General features: G+C 40.9%; 1 protein-coding gene across 1 annotated transcript; it reads left to right on the top strand.

Annotated features, from left to right (window-relative positions):
* Positions 1-564: 564 nt before the first annotated feature.
* arl6ip5b (ADP-ribosylation factor-like 6 interacting protein 5b) lies at positions 565-14635 on the top strand. The gene is made up of 3 exons (XM_056233332.1): positions 565-771; positions 11402-11619; positions 14398-14635. Exons 1-3 carry the CDS (start codon positions 593-595, stop codon positions 14571-14573), a joined length of 573 nt encoding a protein of 190 aa, XP_056089307.1. The 5' UTR covers positions 565-592; the 3' UTR covers positions 14574-14635.
* Positions 14636-19617: the final 4982 nt, after the last annotated feature.

Raw genomic sequence — 19617 nt, 5'->3', positions numbered from 1 at the left:
AGCACTACTGTTGTCTCAAAGTAACATGCGAAAGATGTTTTCCTAAATACTACACACAAATTGATTGAGCTTTAACTAACAACACACGTCCAGTTAAGGAGAATTCAGTTTCTTTTCAAATGACTGGATCATAGTGAAGTTTAACTCAGTCCTAATGTACTTATTTTTAGATATCTTGATGCCATATTTATTTACTTTAGCTCAAGAACTGTGACGCGCAGTTTAAAGACCGGATGTGACGCTAGGATTGGACGGCCAGCATTTTGTGATTGGTCCATCTTGACTCTTGACAGCACGAAGAAAAGTAACTCATACCATGTGACATCCAAACTGCTGAACTGTGTAATAATTAATAAATTAATTGTGAATAATGACACAGAGAAACGCTAACAGCTACTGAATTGGAAATCCGCAATATGGGACCAGGATAATTATTATTATTTTGATCCATTGTACTTGACCAATCACAGACATCTCTCGGCCCGGTAACTCCGCCCACTTGTGTTCCCCGGATCAATGCGTTCTTCCCACACACGTGACGTCATCGCTCGGTCCCGTTGGCATCCGAGCTGTCAGTGATCAGATCATCATCATGGCAGGGATGGAGGTCGCACCGCTGAGACCGTGGGATGATTTTTACCCTGGCCTTGACCGATTCTCCAAACCCGATGTGAAAGATTTAAGCAAATGGAACAACAGAGTCATCAGCAACCTGCTTTATTTCCAGACGAATTACTTTGCTGTCGCCATCGTCGTAATGCTGATTGTCGGGTAAGTAAATATATTCAATGTATAATTCATTATTTATATTTATTAGTGAATGCATCATTTAATCTGTAAGTTACATAATTTCAGAAGCTTGCATAAATGGCGCAGCCACTGAGCCAGCTCGACTAGAGCAAGATCCTCCATTTAATGCACCATTATTTCACTTCAGAACGTTAAAGATAGGATTTAAAATAGTAAATCAGAAGAACACCGTATTGTTATCACCGAGACGTGTGAAATATGTCATGTGCGTGTGCGGAATGTGTTTGACAGGGACCCACCCTCGGTCATGCCAGCCTCGCGCAGGCCTTTTGTTTTCCAGCTTTCTGGAATCGGTGAGTCACTTTCTGTGGCTGAAAAAAAGGATGAGAAAATATTATACACGAGGAACAGACTGGATTTATTAGTAGTAGTAGTAGTAATAATATTAGATTGACACTACAGATATATGGTAGACTACAATGAATATGGTTAAGGTTATAGTTTTATCTTATTTATTGATAGAACTCAACTTTTTTTTTTAAGTTGGCTTTTGGCTTGCTTAGTTGAACTCTTAATATTCAACAATATTATTGATCTGCCTGCATTGACACATTATATGAGAACTGAGCTGGACGATGACATCACCGTTTTCTCCAGAGCGGCTATAAATTAACTAAATTACTAAATAACTTTTTTACAACAAAAATGAACCATCATTGAACTTACTTAAGCTGGACTGTGACGCTATTTGTTTGTAGAAACAAACTTTGTTGCATCATTTTCCTGTTATCATTGTAAAGCTGCTTTGAAATAATCTGTATTTTAAAAAGTGCTATATAAATAAATGTGACTTAACTTAAAACAATACAATTTGAGGGGTTTTGCAGTTATTTTCAAAAAAAACTATCAAAACCTTATACAAAGGATGTAGCCGTTCTATAAAATTAGCAAGGGGGACTTCTGGCAGATTTGAAATAGTTTTTGTTTGTGTTAGCAACACAAATAATTGCTCTTCACATTAAAAAAAAAAAAGTAAATTTTAGTAAATTACAGCATTAGGGAAAACATTTAAGTTATGTCAGTTTGCAGATGACACTGCCTTATTTTTGAAAGATAGGAATAAAAACATTATTAAAGCGTGAAATGCATAAAAGATTTCTCAGATGTATCAGGGCTAAGAATGAATATAAGTAAATCAGTTCTGTTTCCTCTTGAAGAATGTTGTTTAACTAACTTCTGTAATATTCCAATTGCAAATCAAGGAGTTGTTATATATCTGGTAGTTATATGTAAAGATGAATACCTGCGTAATAATTCAAACTTCAATCCAATTATTAACAAAACTAGTAAGAGGTTTAATATGTGGTTACAAAGGAATCTGTCAATTCAGGGGCGGGTACTTTTGTCAAAAGCTGAAGGAATCTCCAGATCAGTCTATGTGTCGTTATCATTGGAAATATCCCCTTAAGTTACCAGACAATTGTGTCCACCTTATTCCTACGCCCCATGAGGCGTTGCGCGAATTATGGGTGTAACTTCCGTTAAGCTGTAAACAATCAGTGAAAGGCTCGCTCTATGAACGCAATATGTTAAAAAAAAGTGTCACAATGAGATGACATTAATCGACTCACCCTTCAACCATCGACACATTAAAATGAAATTTAAAAGTTTAAAATAATCAACAAGGTCAACAGACCAAAAATAGCCCCAAACGCGCGAGTCTTTGGTTAAATATCACTGTAGTAGGCAAATATACCTATTGTATAACAAGCCTTAATCAAAAATGTTCATTAACTTCAGCATTACGTGACACTATATCAAAGTGATTTCCGTCATTTTGACAGATTATAAATTGCATTTACCTGTGAAAACAAACCTGGAAAGAAACGTGAGGATTTGAGGAGAATAACGAGAGATTCTTCGTGCATTCCAGTGAATTATTATCGTAAATTAAATTCGGGAGAACAGACCACAAATGTGCCGTATATGTTGTACCTTTTCATACTTTTACAGCGGATTGCAAAGGAAAAAATAAAAATCATCATGAGGAAAAGAAAGCAGCGACTGAAAAGAGCTCTTGCCATAGATATTCTTGTTATAACATGTCACGTTAAAATACCAAGTATAACGTTATTCTCTTGATGTCTGAAAATAAATCATGAAGGAAAATTGACAGCTCATCCAGTCAAACTGACGGATCAGCTTTACTTGAAGGGCAACCTTATGATTTGAAATTATTCGTTTCAGCCTTTTTGAATGGAAGTTCCCCAAACCGGAAGTGCCACCCATAATTCAAAACGCAGTAAGGTTGTCAGGAATAAGGTGGATAAAATGCTTTTTGATTTTATTTGGAAAAACAAGAAATTTACGGAAGTCCAAAAGCAGTCGCTTCATGTACCATAAGAACCATAAGAAACGGTTGCACGCTTCAGTTCGTGCGCAGACATCCCACTTTTCCCCCGGGGACTGGTTTATAGCGATGGGTTGGAAAGACGTGTACTTTCCCCTTCATAGCTCCTCATCTCAGGCGTTTTCTGAGGTTCGTGTTCGAGGCGGTCCCCCATCAGGTCAAAGTTCTGCCGTTTGGGAAATGGCTTTGGCACCCTGGACATTTACAACATGCATAAAAGTGCAGCGCTTTCCCCCTTGAGACTCAGTGGGATGCGCATGTTGAACTACCGGGACGATTGGCGTATCATCTCCCATTCACAGCAGGTGCTGGAGGAACACAAACGCAGAGTTCTGTCAGGGAACATGCCCTAAAGAGCAAGCTTCAGCCCTCTCAGTCCATCACATTCCTGGCAATGATTTTAGACTTTCGGTCGATGGTCGCGCGGCTGTCACCGGAACCAGTTCAGACCGGTTTCAATGCTGCATTTCGGGTGGGTTAGAACAAGCCATGGCTCTGAAGTCTCTCCAGAGACTGATGGGATTGATGGCAGCTGCAGCCCCCGTCCCGTGACAGAGGGTGGTCAGTCACAACAGATGCATCGCTGAGCGGCCCTGTGTGATGGCAGACCGGTCGGGTTCGATCGGATGCCCAGAGTCAGTGGCATATAAACCGCCTGGAAATGAAGGCTGTTCATTCAGCCCTGCAGGAATTCTGCTGTTTGTGAGAGCATTCGACCGGACAACGCAGCGGTGGTGGCGGCATTCATCGATCACAGGCTGGAGGAGCATTAAGGTCCTTGCACACTGAGTCCGAAATTCACGCCCGTTAAAAAATAAATACGACCTCATGTTTAGTCAATCACTTTTACACACTGCTTTCGAAACTTTCGTCCGTCATAAAAAAATTCAGATCGGATTCGATTTTCTGCGTTTTTCGGAGCATTTTGAATGGTGTTTTGACAAGTCAGAGCCACCGAATGACGAATACGAAAAAACGCATACGACAATTTCGGACTCAGTGTGCAAGGACCTTTACTATTGAGGACAGACCAGAGGCTGCATTGGATAAGGGCAGTTGACACACCGGGCAGGTTGAACCATCCAGAGAGGGTGTGGTGCACGGAGAATAAAGGCTACACCCTCAGACGGGCGCCTGATGAGGACTTTGCCGAAGCCGAGGTCGACCTCTTCGCCACGGAGTAGGATACTCACCGCCCTCTCTTCTCTGTCGGACACCCCTGGATGGAGAGCAGCTGGCCCGCGAAACAGAAGTATGCTTTCCCTCCAGTAAATATATTGAAGCTAGTGCTGCAGAAAATCAGGGAGGAAAGGGAGACCCTGTTACTGGTAGAGCCGGCATGGCCCAACCAGTCATGGTTTCCGGAGCTTGTGGCCCAATCGGCTGACAAAGCACCTCCTATCCCAGGCGAGGGACAGCGTCTGCATCCCAGGCCGGAGCGGTGGGATTAGCATGTGGGGCAGGTCAGCGCAGCGTGCGTCCGCTAGGACCTCTGTCCCTCTAGGGGGGTTCAGGGGCATGCTCCCCCGTAAGAAAATGTTGTGCTTTTTAATGTTAAATTCATCAATCTGGTACACTTTGAGAGTTCAAAATAAAGAGCTCCATCCCATATTCAGTGTGCAAATTGAACAAAGAAAAACTCAAAACTCTTTTAGTTGTGATATAGTGTCTGTCTACATTACACTACTACATATTAATAGTTATAATATTAATCCCATGGCAGTAATAGCCATGTGTTCTAAAACAAATGCACTGAAAAATAAAAGCAACTTTCATAATTAGTTTCGAACTAATTTCTATACTTGAAAGAGATAAACACATGATCTTTTATTTTGACGGAAACGGCATCAAGCTTTTATTTTGGCGAAAAACATGGTTTACAAACTCGTCTCATTACAATTCTAATAAAATGCGTATTCATCAAATATGCAGATGTGGAAATAATGCGTAACTGGGTAGTGGGTTCCTACATAGCCTAAGTGTTGTGACAGTAGCCTAGTTCTGCTTACCACAGTTCTCTGCACTCACTCATCTCTCTCCTGATCCTCCTCACTATCCTCATCAGACACTTGAAGGGCCTTTGAAGTTTCTTTTTTCACGCTATTTCTCTGCACATTCCTTGCGTTTCTTCTCCATCGCTCTGACTATTTTTGACAGATACACACTGACACTGCTCGCTCACTCAAAGCTATTTAAAGATGTGATTGGACCAGCCCAGTTTCAATCAAGAAAATAACCAATGGGCCGCTGATCTCCGCGTTTCATCATGCGCCGGTCTGTGAGAAAAAGAAAAACCTACGCTGACTTTTTTATCCAATGCAATACACCGGCACAAAGATCCCAGAGCCGCCAATTAAACAAAACTAAACGCAATGGGCCGCCGATGTACGAGTTTTATGGGCCGTTCAGACAAAAAATAAAATAATAATAATTAAAGTACGAGATGTATCGGCCCACAAAGCACGTCGACCCACCGGGAAAATGCCCGGTATGCCCGATGGCCAGTCCAGCCCTGCTCCCCGCCCCTGTTAAATGCCCGTCTGGGACCTGTCTTTGGTGCTTAGAGCGATGAACAGCCCTCCTTTCGAACCGCATCATGCGTTCGAGCTGGAAGTGCTCTCATTTAAGACAGCACCACTGGCGCTAGCGTGTGGGAAGCGAGTAGGAGATTTGCAAGCTCTCTCTGTTAATGGTGCTTGTATGCAGTTTGGGGCGGATGACTGGCTGACACCTAGACAAGGTTATACACTCTTAAAGGGATACTCCACCGGTTTTTCATATTAAACTATGTTATTCCCTTAACTAAGACGAGTTGATACATACCTCTCTCGTCTCAGTGCTTGCACTATATCGCTCTGTATTGCCGCAAAACTATGTTAGCACTTAGCTTAGCCCAGCGCATTAAATATGGGCCAAAAAGAGAAGCGACCAAACACTTCCTCGTTTTCCCTATTTAAACACAGTTACTCGAGTAGTGTAACTCGACCTAGGCTGGTGACACAAAATAAAACGTTGTGTTTTTCTAAGCGTTTAAAATTGATGACTATATTGTATGGCGGAATACCATAACAAGTGCTTTTGAGCACTTCGACTTGGCGCAATAATATCATCACTCGTCAAAAGTCCTCTTACCGGCTCCCGCTTCCTCTCCCCCTCCCTCTCATTTCCGTCAATTGAGAATGAGGAGATGTCGTCACGACACAGCGCCCCGCCCCCCGGAGACAGCTTTCCGCCATTTTGGGAGGACACCCGCTAGCAACGCTTATTGTTTATATTGGTAGTAGAGGAGGTTGTCGCAGTGTTAGAATGCCTGGAAAACACTGCTGTGTAAAAAACTGCTCCAGTGTCTCACACGATCGTCGTGGGAACTGTAGCAACCATTTGTTACATTTTTTTCGTTTGCCTAAATGGAAAAAGCATGAAGGAGAGCATGTCTCCGATGTGACAAAGAGACGTCGGATTTCTTGGGTTGCAGCTGTTAGAAGAAAGGACATTACTTTCGACCGCATCTCCGACTCGATGAGAGTTTATAGAAGTTTAATGTAGCACTGACACTAAAACTGTAAACTTTTGTTCTTTTTTTTTTACACAGTAATTTTAATTTTGGGTGAACTATACACACTACTGTCACTATCCACGATATATTGTTGCATTTTTGTATTGCGATATATTGTGACACAATATTGTTACAGCCCCAATTGACACTACTTCCTTTGAACTGAATTTCATCACTGTTTGATTCAGAGCTCCTGTACAGCAGAAACAAACTTTGTTATTTTCCTATTATTAAGCTGCTTTGATGCAATCTGGATTGTAAAAAGCACTATATAAATAAAAGTGACTTGACAAAAAGTGAAGCAACTTACCTTTGCCAGTACAACGGTGTTTTCACAGTTTGGGGGCTTGTAGATGACCAAGTCGCGCACCCAGCCGCAGCAGAATGTCTCGTAACTTTCCAAGGATTTCAGGCTTTTGAATTCTAGCATAGTGTAATAACTGATGCCAAAAACCAAGTAATTAACTATTTCCATATACGTACAAGGTGGTAAAGAGTCTAGGTCTCTGTTCCATTCAGCTGCAGGCAGCTCGTATGGGTCGACGTTTTTAATATCAGCCAATTTCTCCAAATACCTCTGTTTGGCATTGATAGTAAGTTTCTCCCTGTAAGGACCCTTTTCTTTTGCCGCATTCTTCTCCATTTCTTCTTAATTTCTATATTATATATATTTATTTATATATGTATATATTATATAATATATATATATATATATATTATTTATATAATTTCTCGTAATTTCTATCCGTATATCCGTTTCAATTTGTATCCGTCTCTGTATCGCTCTTACACTGTTGCCCCTGGCAACCAATAGCGTGTCCTCCCAAAATGGTGGGCGGCCTCAATTCGTCACGTGACGGCAAGCTACCGTGACGCATGTCCTCATTCTCAATACAACCAACGTGACACTTACTACCTGTGCTATTAGCAAACTGCAGATCATTTGCAATGGCGGACTTTGTAGATGATTATGACTTCTTTGTAGCAGACCCAGACCCATATCTGTTTGAACCCGAGTACACGGAGGAGGAATTAGCTCTTATGGACCGTGAGAGGGAAAATAGATATGATCCAGAACAGACCGGAGCCGGCGAAAGACCACGGGCAAACAGCAATTGGTGGTGCAAGTGTGACTGTGGCGAACAGATGCCGACCGAAATTGAGAGCCTGTGCTGTTTAGAATGGGACCAGGTATTGCCATCGAAGGTGGGGGTCAGTGTAGATCCAGAAGACCCTGGACAAATCGCATGTGTCGCGGCAAGCGGCGCGTTTGCAGCGATGATTCACCCGGCAGTCGTAAAATTTTTCTTTCCTCTCACGGTCCATAAGAGCTAATTCCTCCTCCGTGTACTCGGGTTCAAACAGATAGGCTCTGGGTCTGCTACAAAGAAGTCATAATCATCTACAAAGTCCGCCATTGCAAATGATCTGCAGTTTGCTAATAGCACAGGTAGTAAGTGTCACGTTGGTTGTATTGACGGAAATGAGAGGGAGGGGGAGAGGAAGCGGGAGCCGGTAAGAGGACTTTTCACGAGTGATGATATTATTGCGCCAAGTCGAAGTGCTCAAAAGCACTTGTTATGGTATTCCGCCATACAATATAGTCATCAATTTTAAACGCTTAGAAAAACACAACGGTTTATTTTGTGTCACCAGCCTAGGTCGAGTTACACTACTCGAGTAACTGTGTTTAAATAGGGAAAACGAGGAAGTGTTTGGTCGCTTCTCTTTTTGGCCCATATTTAATGCGCTGGGCTAAGCTAAGTGCTAACATAGTTTTGCGGCAATACAGAGCGATATAGTGCAAGCACTGAGACGAGAGAGGTATGTATCAACTCGTCTTAGTTAAGGGAATAACATAGTTTAATATGAAAAACCGGTGGAGTATCCCTTTAACTCTGTTCAGACCACAGGTTGTAACACTTCAACAGCTTTTTGTCTGGTATTGGAGTATTAAGAAAGGCTATCCGGTGTCAAAGCAGAGGCTTTCGCACTGGATAGTGGAAGCCATCCGCTTAGCTCGTGTTTCTCAGGAGACTGAATGCCCTGTTGGTGTGTGTGCGCCCACTCCACTAGGAGTTTGGCTTCATCTTGGGCTTGGGCAAGAGGAATGCCTATTCAGGACACTTGCTTAGCAGCTGGATGGTCTTTACAGAATACTTTCGATAAGTTTTATAATAATTTTGAAATTCCTTCTTGTGCACTGCGTCTGTGCAACGGGAGTTTAATGACCTGCTATTGGATGACTGAGAGACTCGTCGCCACGCCCCTCCTTGGCGAGTAGTTTCGACAAGGCCGTATAATAAAAGATTGTGTGATGAGCGTCGACACTTGCGTTTCATATAGGGCACGAGCGGGCTTTCTGCTGCTCCTATGTGCTAACCAAAACCAACACTCGTCTCGCTTGGCTAATAATCATGCTTTGAAATTAACACACGCATTTGTGGGTAAAAATCAGCTGTTGATGGCAACACTGTCAAATCACTGGCCAATTTTACCGGGTTACTTATTATGTTTACTCAATTTGATGGGGAAGTTTGTGTAAGCCAAAGTAAGTCATACTCAACTTGTGAGTCATTGTGATATCTGCTCATATCTGGCTTACTTGAACACGCCCGTCACTACGCAACAAATAACGGCGCGCTTGTTCATTTGCATTGAAGCAATAGCTGATCAGGGGATTGTATATGTTCCCCATCGCATCAGGTTCGACGCAATGTCTCGTTCCACACTCTCTGGGAACCATGGTTACACGAGGAACCCGAGACGCTTTCTTTTAGTGATCATATTTCTGTTAAATTTACATTTTTAAATGAATTTGACTGATAAACACCCTTATGAAAATTAACCATGGTTTTATTATAGTAAAAATGTTGTAACCATGTTTTTTCGCGAATTTATCACCATTTATAATACAGTTTTACTGCAAATACCATGATTAAACAATGGTTGATTTGTGGTTACCATGATTTAACTACAATAACCAGGGTTTTTTGGTTTTATTTGTAGTAAACCAGGGTTAATTTTCGTAAAAGCAGTATTAGAATATTTGAATGAATGTGCGCGGTAACTGCCTTAAAGAAATTTAACAATGTTTAACATTTAATTTATCTTAAACAGTAACTCCTGGACAGCGTTAGAATATGGTATTAACAATTAAGAATGTTTGCATACATTAGTTTTTTATGTTATTAAAATTAGTATTTTAAATTATCAAAAATATTTAATACAAATAAATAAATCTGTTCATTCTGATCTTATTCGTCAGGTCTCACACACCAGCTTTGCTGTAACTAGTTAAGACGAGCACACTGACACCGGGTGGTGAAATAATCACAACTAGGTAATTTAAAGTACATTTTTTGGGGCTGGGCACTGGCAGTGTATGTAAATTTAGAGTTGAATTGACCTATAAAAGGTAATTTAAATATCTGAAAACCTAAAATAAATGGTGATCACCCACATCATGTAAAACACTTCCTGGTAAGGCAAGACTGCTCTGTGCTGCTGAGTTGCGGTGTAAATGCCGGCTTCATCCTCGGAGCCTCATTAAACGCTCTGTGTGTGCAGACACTGATTGCCACGTCAGAAGCGCTTCATGCCACCTGAGTGTACATTTGCAGTGAAAATTTGGCACAATCATATGTAACCAGCAAAAATGTAAATGTGCATTATTTGTCACCTACCCTACATCTGTTTGGGGTCTGAGCTGTTACTGTTTATTATTTAACAGCCACATTTCTTACTTTGTGTTAAAACAGATGTGCTGCAGTTTTGACGTCTGTCGCTTTAAATACAAATTGTTCTTAAGGTGTTTCAAATTAGATCGTTCCTCTGTGTTGTTATTGGTATGGCTTGGGTGTAGCCTTCACTAGTCTCATAGAAATATAATGATTATTAAAACGTTATCGTCCTTGGTGTGAACAGCCCTTAACACAGTATCCTACTCTTAAAGAACAAAAATATATGGGAATATACTGCAAAATATAATGGGATATAGTACATAATACATTTCCATATATGGGAAACTAGTGCTTATATTTTTCAATATACTGCAATGTATTCATTGACCATGTATGGCTATATATTATTATATATAGAATATTTATAAATGAAGACAAAAATACCATTACATGTAATATTCACAAAGTTTTTTCTTTTATTGTGTGTACATACTGTAAATATTGCACATACATGTTCCCATATAAATGTGAATGTATGTTCACCCACCATATACACACACACACATTCACGGAATGAGTTACAAAAGATTTAGTTCCCAGCATGCTTTGCTTTTGACTGTTAAAGAAGAGCAAATGTTAAAATTAAGCCGCAAAAAAAAAAAAGTCAATTCCTTATTATTCAATATATTATTCTGTATATTTTGAAATATACTGTTAAACCGTTTGATATATTGATCATTCAATTATATTTTCATAAGGGTAACGAGTTGTCGGTCCACACCACATGTGAATTCCACAGTCAGTCTCTCGTTGTCAATACTTGCGGATGAATATACATGAGGTACATCGGCCCAATGAGATTTCAGGATGGATGAGGCTAGAAAACAAGCAGCCGGCAAAATGTAGAAAATAATTACATACAGCACCTTTAACACAATGTAATAACAGCAATAATATTGATGAATTCATGTCATTGCTGTGCATTAAATGTGTATTTTCCAGTTTCCTGAACCCGTTGGGCATGTTTCTTGGCGGGGCCGTTGTGGCTCTGGTGTTCACCGGCTCTGTGTGGGCTGGAGAGAATAAAGCCGTGATCAAGAACTTCAAGATGAAGAACCCCACCCTGTTCGTGGTGGGTGTGATGGGAATCAGCTACTTCCTGCTGTCCTTGTGTGGAGGAGTGATGGTGTTCCTCTTCGGCATCACATTCCCAATGCTCTGTGAGTACTAGCATTAGATCTGCACTGCCTTATTACAAGTGCACTATCACGCCATTTCTGTTTATGTGTTGTTTATGTCAGGGTCAGGAATACTTTACGTATTTGTCACCCACTCTAAAAATAAAGGTTCCAAAAGAGAACCAAGCGATGCCACTGAAGTTCCACAGAGAACCTTTCAGATCCTAACACAACCGTTTTCTTTCTTAGTGTAAAAACTTTATCCGGTAACACTTTACTTGAAGAGGTGTGCATAAGACTGACATGACACCTTCATAATCATGACATGACACATGACATTGACAACTTGACATTATCAAGACAACCTTTAATTATCAAACTTAAGAAACCACTTAGCTTTATGGGTTAACATTACATTAAACTGTCAGGTTGGTTGGTTTTGACATTGGCTGTCATGAGGCCATTATAACTGTGTCATGAATATTTTTCTTGACCTCAACTACAGTGGTACAAATTGAATTTGTCATTAAAATGTAATAATGTCCTCATGACAGCCAATGTCAAAACCAACCACCTGACAGATTAATGTAATGTTAACCCATAAAGCTAAGTGCTTTCTTAAGTTTGACAATTCATCTGCTATGTCATGTTTATGACAGGTTGTGTTGTCTTAGTAATGTCAAGTTGTCATTACCAAGACACAAGAGGTCAAGAGGTTATGATGTATTGGTTTATGTCAAGGTGTGTGACACTTAATGACAGTTGTCATAAACATGCATAAAACCCTGTGTCATGTCATGATTATGAAGGTGTCATGTCAGTCTTATGCACACCCCTTCAAGTAAAGTGTTACGCTTTATCCTTATAAAGAGCCTTTTGTGCAATGGAAAGGTTCTTCATTGAACCATCAATAATGATAATAATAAAAATTCATTACATTTATATAGCGCTTTTCTCAGCACTCAAAGTGCTTTCCATAGAGGGGGGAATCTCCTCAACCACCACCAATCAACACCAATAAAGCACCTTTATTTTGTTTATTTTGCAAAAGTGTTGGAGACTGTTGCCATCTCATCATGTTTGACAAAAATAACTCATTTTACTATCAAATTTGCTATGAAAAACAGAAAAAGGCTTCCTCTATGGTTTCAGTTTTTCACCCAAAACTAAACATTTCTGTCATCATTTACTCACTCGTGTCATTCCTGAAGGGCCGTTCACACCAAGGACGATAACTGTAATGATAACGATAAAGATATAGTTCTTAAAATCATTATATATATAGAGGAATAGCAGTGTTCACACCTCAACTATAACAGTAACGGCACTGAGAAACAATATCTTTGGAATCGCTTTCAGAACGAGTTTTTCCAGCTGATAAACGATAAAAACATTGACAGCCAATCAGAATCCCTTCAGAAAGCTCGAGCATTTAAAGCGGCAGACGACAAAACTGCAGCGCGCCGCGAATACACAGAACGATATCGTCGGCTGGTGTGAACACTAAATTATGTTTCATTAACAAAGTTCGGGAGGAGTTCGTTGATGTGATCTAGGAGGGTGAGTAAATGATGACAGAAGTGCCATTTTTGTGTCAACTCTCCCTTTAATGTTGGAGGACCTGAGCTACGACTTTATATCAGTGAGGGACATTCACAATACAGACCTAACATATTTACTCAGGATAGACTCGTGCTGCATGAGTGTTGTCGCTGTTGTGTGTCACTGTGGAAAACAGGAAGAGGTTTAGTAGTGTTTTGCATGTAGCTATGGCAACACAAAACACTATTACCTAGTTACAGTATATTACATTTTAGCACTTGCTGACAATAGCAGATCAGATTATGTGCAACATCCCTGCCTAACGCCACTACAGGAGCCTTTTACAGCAGGCTGCCCAGAAATAACTACAAACTAAAGACAAAAAAATAACCAAATGTCTGAACATTAAATTAAAGGGATAGTTCACCCAAACATTAAAAGTTCTGTCAGTAATTACTCACCCTCATGTCGTTCCAAACCCTTAACACTTTCATTCATCTTTGAACACAAACGAAGATCTTTCTGATGAAATCGGAGAGTTTTTGAACGATCGCACTAACAGATTTAATTCAGGCTTTTACTCACATATAGACATTAATCAGCAAACATAAAAGGAAGCTCAACCGAACATGCTTGACCCACGAGAATGAGCCGCGTCGGTTCTTGAGGACGCTCAAGCGTGCATGTTCAGTCGAGCTTCTCTTTATGTTTGCTGATCAATGTGTATATGTGAGTAAAAGCCTAAATTAAATCTGTTTATCATATAAAACGATTGAGTCTCTTCAGAAAATTTGGACTAAACCAATCAATACATATGGATTCGGTAGTTGCGTAGCTGTCAATGGAGGGACAGAAAGCTCTCAGATTTCATTAAAACATCTTCATTTGTGTCCTGAAGATGAACGAAAGTGTTACGAGTTTGGAACGACACGAGGGAGAGTAATTACTGACAGAAGTTTCAATTTTGGGTGAACTAACCCTTTAAGCAGCCTCCAATTTATCACTATGTATGTATTGTACATTTATTTAAAAGGAAATTTTAATAAAGTAAAATTATAATAATAATACTATACTGGCCCTATACTATACACTGGGAACTACTGAAGACTACAGGGAGAAACAGCAGGAAGTACAGAGTAGTCGTGTTTCTCGGTTTCTCTGCTAGCTTTGAGTGTACGGCCTCATAGCATGTCATATATTACCATGTGTCCAGTTTCTGTTCATCAATAGAGGTATTGTTGCTCAAGATTCAGTAGAAGTCTTGTTTCGCCCCTGCAGTGATCCTTATCCACGCTTCTCTGAGGCTCCGCAGCATAAAGAACAAGTTGGAGAACAAGATTGAGGGTGTTGGCCTTAAGAAGACGCCCATGGGAGTCATACTGGATCTCCTCGATCAGCAAGAAGAAAAAATCAACAAAATTCAAGATTTCTTGGAGAGCAAGCTGAAAGATTGAGCATGAAACACATCAGTGTCAACCATATTCAGCCAGTTTCTTCTCAAGGTCTTTTTTTTTTGTTTGTTTGATTGTTTGTTTATTTTTTGTGGTCTTGGTTTGACAACCAAATGACAGAAATGGAAATATCTTTTAAATACCAAAGTATGACAAAATTCCTAAACAATATGTTTGTCACGTCACATCACCAAAAAGAATGATTGGAACTATTTAAAATTATGTTTATAGTTCTTGCTAGGACTGTCTATCAAACTATTGTCTTAGCTAGATATCCTAAACTCGTTTCCTTTGCATATGCAGCTTCCATTGACATCTAGTCTGTTTTTGTTTTTATACCAAAGGAATCTGCATAAAGGTGTATGATTTGTAAAGCTTCAATAGCTTTCTATAGACAGACACTGAAGGCACTTTGAAATATGTATCATCATAGAAATTATAGGTTTGGTTATACCTTATGTGTCCCCTATGGTGAAAGCGATCATCAATCATCCATTGCACATTAATAATCAAAATGAAATGTTTTCACATGAGCTATGATATCTGAAGGAGGAGTGTATTTATTGCTGAAAAATACAGTTTTGCATGTTTTGTTTATTTTTTTGGCTAACAACCTCAGCAGTGAACAAACCTTTATGCTTCTGATATCATATAAATGCACAGTTACTGTTAGCTCACTGGTTTGAGGGGATTTAATTAATGTGGAAAAGTTTGGGCATGATACGAGTCAGTAATGAAGTAAACAACCGCTTTTGCAGAAATCAAATTTCAGGTAGTAGAGTCTTTTCTTTCAAAGTAATGCATGGGTGAATTCAGATACAGTATGTTTGGGATTGGGATTTTTACTCATCATTAACATCCAGATATTTCAAGTGCTTAAAAGAGTTCTTCCCTTCTGCACAATTTTGGCAGAGGGTATCAAAGGCAATGTTACCCTTTTATGGTGTCTATGCAGGTTATATTTGTGCAGGCAACATTCCTTCACTTCCTATTGTGCAGTGAAACCTTATAGAGGGCCTCTAAGTTAGATCATATATTTGATTTCAAAGCTCATTTGATATTTGCAGATAATGCATGATCAAGCGTTGGTCGCTTAGATAATATCTGGAGTGTGAATTGCTAAACTCGTTTTTTGTTTTGTTTCCTACATAAGCATGCAATCTCAAGCTGCAGAGCAATTTAAGATGTTTAGCCTAGTGCTAATTTTGAATAAAGGCTTATTTTTCACAGAGAAATATTCTTATCATTTATTATGCTTAAAACAAATTGTGGTGTGTGTGTGTGTGTGTTCAGGTTTATATACATAACTTTGTTAGTGGTTAAAGTGGGAAAAACACCAATGCACATTTTTCCAAAGAATGTTTGACTTAGTAATCTTTCATCAAAATATAACTTGCTCCACCTCTGAAATGACTTCCCTTTTTCAGCTGAAATGTTTCTACATAATGAATACTACTACACACAGGATGAGAGCTTACATGCTTTACAACACAGACAACTGTCCTTGTGTGAAGGGGGCATGCTAACTTGGGATGATTTCAACAACTTCTATTACTATTAGTATTATTGTGTAGCATTAATGTAACGGGCTGAAGATGATTTTCCTGGTTAAGTTTCTTAACTGTAATCCATACAAGTACAAACTAACATTCACCTTATAATTGATGTAGTAACTGGATGGAACCAAAACATACTATTTTAGCAGAACTTCATCTTTCCCACTACATTGTGTATTGTTCATGAGAAGAAATATATTGTGTTGTGGGCTAATATTTTGAAGTGTTTTGTAATGAATGAGAAGAAGGGAAGTAAAGAGTAAATAGGATGGATGAAGACAAGTGTGTCATCTCGTGTGCTTAATTGTTTTACAACTGCAGACAGATACCACACATTGGCTTACACCTTTGGTCACAAAATTTGGTCTCTTAATTCGAGTCCCAACCCGGGGCCATACTCTGGCTTGGCGGAGGAATGCAAAGGATTCCCGTTACAATGCTCACTGACCCTCGAGATGCAGCCTCACCGCTTCCCCACAGAGAGAGATAAAACAGCATTTGTAATTTCTCTGTTAACAGCAAGAGCGCTGCTGTGGGCAGAGACGATTTGCAGCAATCCGGGCCGGTCACGCACTCCCTTAAAAGTGTTGTTACTCACTTCCGTGAAGGGTTTCGTCGAGGATTGGCACCTACACTGCGGCTGCATCTCGCTGTACGATGACACCATCAGACTGGAGAAGTTCTTTCAACTGGCCATTTAAGTCTCCCGTCGTATGCTGGGTTGTCTGGAGACCACAGAGGGTCAGCATTCCTGCTTGCAACGCCAGCCAGAGCAAGCCAGCTCTCAGAACCAGAACCCATGCAAATCGAATCCACTCAACTTCCCATGGCTGAGCAACGCCGACTGCAGACCCAGGGGGTTATGTTTATATTGCGGAGGAGCTGGGCATGCCATCAGTTCGTGCCCCACTCGTCCTCCGTGTCCTCTGCTGAGTTTTGTTCAAACTACTTGTGTTTGTTCCACTACTGCCTCTAATGTGTCCATTTCAGTCACTGTTATCGACTCTGGGTCAGCTCACCTCCAAAAGACCATCAAGGAGAGGAGTTACCAAGCCCAATCCATAACTGGCAAACCTCTGAATCGTAGCAGCATTAAGAATCGAGTGGTTCCCATCCAGTTACAAATTGACCATCTGCAACGGGAACAAATCCATCTTCTGGTTCTTAATAATTACACCGCTGGCATCATCCTAGGTGGACTGTGGTTAATCCAACACCACCCTGTAGTTGTTGAGGAATGGGGACGTCCTAAAGCGGGGGGATGACCACGGGCGTCAGTTTGGTTTGAAATGTGGTGGGGACAGAGACGCATTCGGAAGTGCATTTTCAAAAGTGCTGGGTACAAATTCTGCAGCCTGTTTAACCCGTAAATAAATGCATCGATCCGCAAATATTTTTGTTTGAGTTCTTAAATGGTCTGGTGGTAGATCTTTTGCCAAGCGTGTCAGAGGTTACGGGTTCTAATCCGCCCTCGGTATCGTTTTTTTTTCTCTCAAAACTGAATAATGTTCATCAGTGGTTACAGTCTATATCAAGCAGCCAGGGACACGTTTGTGTGCATTTCATTTTGTAATTTCACCGGAATGAATATATACAGAGTCTGTCTGCAACGGCGATAGATTGAAGTGCGCGTCCGAGTGAAGACTGTGCGCGAGCCACAGAGAACACTGTATCCACGACACTGATAGCAGCGGACACGAGCGCTCAGCTTGAGTTAAAAAACAAAACATTTTAGCTAGATCTCTTATTTAAGAGCGAACTAAATGAATGCTCTGCTAGTTAACTGGAGATGTTTTATTTGTATTAGGTACATCCGACCGTGCCTCAATGTTTCCAAGAGTGGTGGGTACAAAATGACTAATGACGAAATCTGGTGGGGACGCGTACCCACCGTCCCCACCGAAATCGACGCCTATGGGGATGACTGTTATCCATCCTGTTTCCCAGAACTGCCATTGAAAATGCTCCGTTCCAGTCCAACCTATTCCAGTATATTCTACATCTATTGAAAGTCCTCTTGATAAGCAGTCTGTGGATATTCCAGAGTGTTATGCCTACTTCAGTGACATGTTCTGCCCCAAGAAAGCTTTCCAACTTCTGCCGCACAGGCCATGGGACTGTGCTATCGATCTCACTTCAGGTGAGCCAGTGCCCAGAGCAAGAATTTATCCACTCTCCGTTCCCGAGCAGAAGGCCATGGAGGAGTACATCCAGGACGCATTCCAACAAGGCTACATTCGTCCATCAACCCCCCCTGCTGCCTCTAGCTTTTTTTGTGGCAAAAAAAGATGGAGGCTTGTGGCCCTGTATTGATTATCGCTCCCACAACAACATCACCATAAAATTCCGATATCGTCCTCTCATCCTGGCAAAATTTCCTCCCTTGAACACCTCTGTGGCGCTACCATCTTCACTAAGTTGGACCTCCATAGCGGTTATAATCTAATCAGGATTTGCGAAGGAGACGAATGGACAACAGCTTGTGTGACCCCTTCAGGCTACTTTAAGTACTGCGTTATGCTGTATGGCCTGGTCAATGCCCTCTCAGTCTTCCAAGATTTTATGCATGAGGTGCTCTGGGATTATCTCCACCAGTCTGTGTTAGTCTATATCGACCGACATCCTTGTCTACTCCTGCAGCATACCTGAACACCGCTGGCAAGTTGCAGAGGTCCTCAAGAAGCTACGAGAGTTCAACCTGATTCTGAAAGCTGAGAAATGCCAGTTCCATCAGTCTGAAATACAGTTCCTTGATTACAACATTAGTCAAGATGGTGTCTCCATGGACGAGAGGAAGGTTGACACTATCCACAACTGGTCGATCCCCACTATCCTCTTTTTCACTAATTTCGACTTCCAGATCTCCTATCGTCCTGGTGACAAGAATGGCAATACCAGTGCTTTATCCCAAAATCCTGCTCCTGAGAACGTTCCTGAAACTCCTGAACACATTCTAAGTCCCAAGTTGAAAATCAAGCCAGTGTCTCCAAAAATCCTCCGCTGGGGGGTCATCCCCAGAAATCAACGCTACAGTTTCATTCACTCTGCACATTCTTCTGTTGACACTGGCCACCCAGGGGGTAATCAAACCCTCTCGCTGTAACAAGATCGCTTCTGGTGGCCCAGTATGCCCGGAGATGTCATAAGGTTTGTGAAAAGGTGTACGGATTGCGACATATCCAAGTCCCCTGGCCAGCCACCTTCAGGCAAACTCTTTCCGCTGCCCATGCCCAATCGCCCCATGCACATCTAGGGGTGGATTTCATGACTGATTTGCCAATTTCCAATGGAAATACCTGTATCCTTGTGGTAGATCGCATTTCCAAATCCTGTCGGTTGATTCAACACAAAAGATTAACCACGGCCATGGAAAGGGATGAGTTGTAATTCAAGGACATTGACACAGACTGTGACCCAGTTCATTTCAAGGGTTTGGACTCCTAGATGTCACCGTAAGTCTATCATCGGGCTACCATCCCCAATCAAACGGG

Source organism: Rhinichthys klamathensis, unplaced genomic scaffold, assembly GCF_029890125.1.
Source record: "Rhinichthys klamathensis goyatoka isolate OS25496 unplaced genomic scaffold, OSU_Roscu_1.1 h1tg000368l_1, whole genome shotgun sequence".
Taxonomy (NCBI): Eukaryota; Metazoa; Chordata; class Actinopteri; order Cypriniformes; family Leuciscidae; genus Rhinichthys; species Rhinichthys klamathensis.
The sequence above is the reverse complement of the archived record's forward strand: the minus strand, read 5'-3'. Positions and strand labels throughout refer to the sequence as shown.

Coding starts and splice junctions, on each gene's coding strand:
- arl6ip5b (XM_056233332.1), top strand. CDS start 593: ATGGCAGGGATGGAGGTCGCACCGCTGAGACCGTGGGATGATTTTTAC. Junction 772..11,401: donor GTCGTAATGCTGATTGTCGG/GTAAGTAAATAT, acceptor TGTATTTTCCAG/TTTCCTGAACCCGTTGGGCA. Junction 11,620..14,397: donor CATCACATTCCCAATGCTCT/GTGAGTACTAGC, acceptor TCGCCCCTGCAG/TGATCCTTATCCACGCTTCT.